Below are 6175 nucleotides of genomic sequence, written 5' to 3' on the forward strand. Positions count from 1 at the left end.
TTTTCCTGCTCACATTCCTTTTCCTGCTGATTGTCCCCAGCTCCAGGTGCCCCAACAATTCCACCAAGCCCCTGCTGAAGGAGCCGCCCGGCGAGGAGGACTCGAAGCCCTTCGAAGCCCCCAGAGCTGCCCCAGCCCCTCCCCACCCCCCCAGCAACCCCCCAATCCGGGGGCAGCCCCTTCCCAAGCCCCCACCTTGCTTTTCCCCCGCTTTCCCCTCCGGCATCTTCCAGTCCAGCAATTCCAGAGCCCAGGAACGGGATGAGCCTCCGCCGGCATCGACCGCCCAGCCCGAAGGTAAAAACAAACCCCCTCCCCCCCCCCAAAAAAAAAGAAAACTGGCAAGGGACTGAAATTCCCATCCAAACCTTTCTCCTGCCTGGATGGGAGAGGTGGGTGAGGAAAATGAGTGAGGAAAGTGGAAGTTCCAGTGACTTTTTTCCTGTCCCTTCAGGCTCCGACTCCGTCATTTTGCTGAAGGTGAAGGATCCCAGGACGTCGGCCCCGAGGTGAGAACCCTGGGAATGAGGGAAGAAGGAGCTCCTGGAAGGAAGGAAAAGGGGGGGTTGATGGTTTATTTAGGGAGAAGGTTTTTCACCAGGAGACCCCACTTTTCAAGCCATGACTCCCTGTTTTTCCCACCAGGGGGAAAACCACTAAAATCTCTCCCTTTTTTTTCCCCTCTTTTTTTTTCCAGCCCTCCCTTCTTCCAGGCAGAGCTGTGGATCAAAGAGCTGTAAGTTCATCTTTCCTTCTCTATTTTTTTTTATGGAGGATGAGAAATTAAAAGGTTGATGGTTTTTTCCCCCCCTATAATCCCCCAAAAAACCCTAAAAAGGTGGTTTTTTTTTCCAGGACCAGCGTTTACGATTCCCGAGCTCGGGAGAGGTTGAGGCAGATTGAGGAGAAAAAAGCTTTGGCTTTGCAGCTCCAGAACCAGGTGAGGAGGAGGAGGAGGAGGAAGGTCTGGAGGGGGAATCCCAGAGCAAAAAAAGGGTGGAAAAATGGGGGGGGAAATGGGAAAAATTGGATCCAGTTTGGGAGGGGAGGGAAGGGAGAAAAGGAATGATGGAATATCCTGAGTGGGAAGGGACACACAAGGACCAAAGTCCAACTCTTGCCCTCTCACAGGACCCCCCAAATCCCAGTGATCCCCAAAATCCCAGCTCCTGGCCCTGCACAGGACCCCCCAAATCCCACTGATCCCAAATCCTTGGGAGCATCATTCAAACATTGCCATGTCCCTGGACTCGTGGGAAGGGGTGAATCCCTGACTCCATCCCTGAATCCCCCTGATCTCTGGAATCAGGGAATGCCCTGAGTGGTCAGGAGTGAATCCCTGACTCCATCCCTGACCTCTGGACTCATGGAATGCCCTGTATGGAAAGGGGTGAATCCCTGACTCCATCCCTGAATCCCCCGTGTCCCTGGACGATGCCCTGGGTGGGAAGGGATGAATCCTGAATCCCCCTGATCTCTGGAATCATGGGATGCCCTGGGTGAGCAGGAGTGAATTCCTGGCTCCATCCCTGATCTCTGGACTAATAGAATGACCTGTATGGGAAGGGGTGAATTCCTGACTCCATCCCTGAATCCCCCTGATCTCTGGAATCATGGGATGCCCTGGGTGGGCAGGAATGAATTCCTGGCTCCATCCCTGATCTCTGGACTAATAGAATGACCTGTATGGGAAGGGGTGAATCCCTGAATCCCCCTGATCTCTGGACTCCTGGGATTCCCTGTATGGAAAGGGGTGAATCCCTGACTCCATCCCTGAATCCTCCTGATCTTTGGACTCATGGAATGCCCTGGGTGGGCAGGAGTGACTCCCTGACTCCATCTCTGATCTCTGGAATCATGGAATGCCCTGGGTGGGCAGAAATGAATCCCTGACTCCATCCCTGAATCCTCCTGATCTCTGGAATCAGGGAATGCCCTGTGTGGGAAGGGGTGACTCCCTGACTCCATCCCTGACCTCTGGAATCATGGAATGCCCTGGGTGGGCAGGAATGAATCCCTGACTCCATCCCTAAATCCTCCTGATCTCTGGAATCAGGGAATGCTCTGTATGGGAAGGGGTGACTCCCTGACTCCATCCCTGACTCCCTGGATCCCAGTGACTCCCTGGATCCCAGTGGATCCCTGTGGATCCCCGTGGATCCCACTGACACCATGTTCACGCTGCAGCAGCGGGAGCAGGCGCTGCCCGGGCGGGTGGATCTGAACCTGTGTGGGAAAGGGTGAATCCCTGTGGATCCCAGTGACTCCCTGGATCCCTGTGGATCCCCATGGATCCCCGTGGATCCCACTGACACTGCATGGGTTCCTGCAGCGGCTGCAGCAGCGGGAGCAGGCGCTGCCCGGGCGGGTGGATCTGAACCTGCGGGTGCCGCTGGAGAAGGAGATCCCGGTGACGGTGGGGCCGGAGCAGGAGCAGGAGGAGCATCCCAAGGGTCCCGAGGGAGAGGAGGAATTCCCGGAGATCACCGAGGTGGGTGACAAACAGCCCTGTGGGTGGGGGGTGGTTTGGGACAGCAGACAATTTATTAACCTGTCAGGAAAAAAAAACAAACAGCCTCGAGTTTTATTTTATGGTGAATTTGTTGGATTGGATTGGATTGGATTGGATTGGATTGGATGGAAAATGTGGTTTATTTTATTGGAAATTTATTTTTTTAAGTGCAGATTTATTTTAGTGCAAATTTATTTTTAATTGCAACTATATTTTTTTAAGGGCGAATTTTATTTTAGTGCAAATTTATTTCCTAAGGGCAAATTTTATTTTGGTGAAAATTTATTTTTTAAGGGCAAATTTTAGTTTATTGCAAATTTTTTAATTGCAAGTTTTTGTTTATTGCAAATTTTTTAATTGCAAATTTTAGTTTATTGCAAATTTATTTTCTTATTGCAAATTTGCTTTATTTTCTTACAAATATTTTGGATCCTCCTTGGATCAGTTGGGTTAAGTCCAGGAATTCCCAGTTCCATTGTTCAGTTCCCTTTGTCCAGCCTGGCTTGGATCCCCCTGGGATGGGTTGGGGTTGATCCTTTGGGATGGGTTGGGGTTGATCCTTTGGGATCAGTTGGGTTGATCCTTTGGGATGGGTTGAGTTTGATCCTTTGGGATGGGTTGAGTTTGATCCTTTGGGATGGGTTGGGGTTGATCCTTTGAGATGGGTTGGGATGATCCTTTGGGATGGGTTGGGCTGATCCTTTGGGATGGGTTGGGCTGATCCTTTGGGATGGGTTGGGCTGATCCTTTGGGATGGGTTGGGGTTGATCCTTTGGGATGGGCTGGAAGATCAGGAATTCCCCAACCTGTCTGTGACCCCCTTGGGATCAGTTGGGTTGATATTTTGGGATGGGGTGGAGGATCAGGAATTCCCCAGCCCGTTTGGGACCCCCTTGGGATGGGTTGGACTGATCCTTTGGGATGGGTTGGGCTGATCCTTTGGGATGGGTTGGGCTGATCCTTTGGGATCAGTTGGGTTGATCCTTTGGGATGGGTTGAGTTTGATCCTTTGGGATGGGTTGGGGTTGATCCTTTGAGATGGGTTGGGCTGATCCTTTGGGATGGGTTGGGGTTGATCCTTTGGGATGGGTTGGGGTTGATCCTTTGGGATGGGTTGGGCTGATCCTTTGGGATCAGTTGGGTTGATCTTTTGGGATGGGTTGAGTTTGATCCTTTGGGATGGGGTGGGGTTGATCTTTTGGGATGGACTGGAAGTTCAGGAATTCCCCAACCTGTCTGTGACCCCCTTGGGATCAGTTGGGTTGATATTTTGGGATGAGGTGGAGGATCAGGAATTCCCCAGCCCGTTTGGGACCCCCCTGGGATCAGTTTGGTTTATCCTTTGGGATGGGTTGAGTTTGATCCTTTGGGATGGGTTGGGGTTGATCCTTTGGGATGGGTTGGGGTTGATCCTTTGGGATGGGCTGGAAGATCAGGAATTCCCCAGCCCATCTGTGACCCCCTTGGGATCAGTTGAGCTGATCCTTTGGGATGAGTTGGGCTGATCCTTTGGGATCAGTTGGGCTGATTCTTTGGGATCAGTTGGGCTGATTCTTTGGGATCAGTTGGGTTGATCCTTTGGGATCAGTTGGGTTGATCCTTTGGGATGGGTTGGGCTGATCCTTTGGGATGGGTTGGGCTGATCCTTTGGGATGGGTTGGGGTTGATCCTTTGGGATCAGTTGGGTTGATCCTTTGGGATGGGTTGGGGTTGATCCTTTGGGATCAGTTGGGTTGATCCTTTGGGATGGGTTGGGCTGATCCTTTGGGATGGGTTGGGCTGATCCTTTGGGATGGGTTGGGGCTGATCCTTTGGGATGGGTTGGGGTTGATCCTTTGGGATCAGTTGGGTGGATCTTTTGGGACGAGCTGGAAGATCAGGAATTCCCCAGCCCGTCTGTGCCCCTCCCCCCGTGCCGGGGGCGTCGGGAATTCCCATTCCCAGCGTTCCCAGCTCCGTGTGGTCCCGCAGGAGATGGAGAAGGAGATCAAGAGCGTGTTCCGGGGCGGGAACCAGGACGAGGTGCTGAGCGAGGCTTTCCGTCTCACCATCACCCGCAAGGACATCCAGACCCTCAACAACCTCAACTGGCTCAACGACGAGGTCGGGAATTCCGGGAATTCCGGGAATAGCGGGTGAAATAGTGATCGTAAAATAATGATGATTAAATAGTAATAATGGTGATTATAACGATCGTAATAATGATGAAATAGTGGTCATAACAATAATTGTAATAGTGATAAAGTAATTATAATAATAATTGAAATAGTAAATTATAATAAAGTAATGATAATAAATTATAATAAAGTAATGATAATAATTATAATAGTGATAAAATAATGGTTATCACAATAATTAAAATAATAGTGGTGATGATCATAGTAATGATAAAATAATAGTGATGATAATAATGATTAAATAGTAATAATGGTGATTATAATGGTTGTAGTAATGATAAAATAGTGGTCATTATAGTAATTGTAGTGATAATGATTGCCATCATAATAATGATAAAATAATAATTATCGTGATAGTAATTATAATAAAATAATAGTGATAATAAAATAATACCATAATGATGATAATTATGATAATAAAATTAGTAATATAATGATGATAATAAAGATAATAAAGTAATGGTAATAAAATAGTAATAGTGATCAGCATAATGATGATAAAATAATGAAAATAATAATGATAAAATAATTATTACTATAATGAAAATTGTAATAAAATTACTATTATCATAATAGTTATAGCAATTATAATAACTATAGTAAAATATAATAACTATACTAATAAAATAATGATTATTAGTATCTAATAATGATAATAAAAATAATATAATAATACCAATTATCGCTGTAATAAAATAATTACGATAGTAAAAATAATTCTGATTATAATAATGATGGTGGTAATTATAATAATAACAATAATATTATAATGATGATAAGTATAATGATAATAATGATGATGATGATAATAATAATAATAATAATAATAATAATAATAATAATAATAATAATAATAATAAATGGCCATAACCATGACCAGGGCCACCAAAAAAACCTCCCCATCAATAAATCCCCACTCACCCAACCCCAAATTCCTCGCTTTTTTTCCCTCTTTTTTTATCTTTAACCCCCTAAACCACCAAAAAATCCCCCCTTAATACCCCTCCCCCTTTTTTTTACCCCTCTAGATCATCAACTTCTACATGAACCTGCTGATGGAGCGGAGCAAGGAGAAGGGGCTGCCGGCCGTGCACGCCTTCAACACCTTCTTCTTCACCAAGCTGCGCTCGGCCGGCTACGGCGCCGTCAAGAGGTGGACCAAGAAGGTGGACATCTTCTCCGTGGACCTGCTGCTCGTGCCCATCCACCTGGGCGTGCACTGGTGCCTGGCCGTGAGTGCTGGGGGGGTTTGGGGGGTCAGGAAGGGATTTTGGGGGAGTTTGGGGTGTTTAGGGAGGAGTTACAGAGATCAGGAACAGCTTTTGGGGTGTTTGGGATTGAGTTACAGAGATCAGGAGAGGTTTTTGGGGTGTTCAGGAGGGAGTTAGAGAGATCAGGGACAGCTTTGAGGGGAGTTTGGGGTGTTTAGGAGGGAGTTATTGGGGTCAGGAGAGGATTTTGGGGTGTTTAGAAGGGAGTTATGGAG

At 47.2% G+C, this 6175-nt stretch overlaps 1 protein-coding gene across 1 annotated transcript in view; it reads left to right on the forward strand.

Moving 5' to 3' along the window:
* Nucleotides 1-46: 46 nt before the first annotated feature.
* The window catches only part of LOC114072573 (sentrin-specific protease 1-like), a gene marked incomplete at both ends in the record, with an annotated part of 12668 nt that continues 6539 nt past the window's right edge, over nt 47-6175 (forward strand). Inside the window, 7 exons of the mRNA XM_027910451.1 lie at nt 47-297; nt 455-509; nt 698-736; nt 856-940; nt 2333-2491; nt 4484-4615; nt 5718-5921. Of these exons, the coding sequence (XP_027766252.1) occupies nt 47-297; nt 455-509; nt 698-736; nt 856-940; nt 2333-2491; nt 4484-4615; nt 5718-5921 (925 nt within the window). The remainder of the gene's footprint in view (nt 298-454; nt 510-697; nt 737-855; nt 941-2332; nt 2492-4483; nt 4616-5717; nt 5922-6175) is intronic.

Source organism: Empidonax traillii, unplaced genomic scaffold, assembly GCF_003031625.1.
Source record: "Empidonax traillii isolate 1590-97213 ecotype Southwest subspecies unplaced genomic scaffold, ASM303162v1 scaffold3490:size12731, whole genome shotgun sequence".
Lineage (NCBI taxonomy): Eukaryota > Metazoa > Chordata > Aves > Passeriformes > Tyrannidae > Empidonax > Empidonax traillii.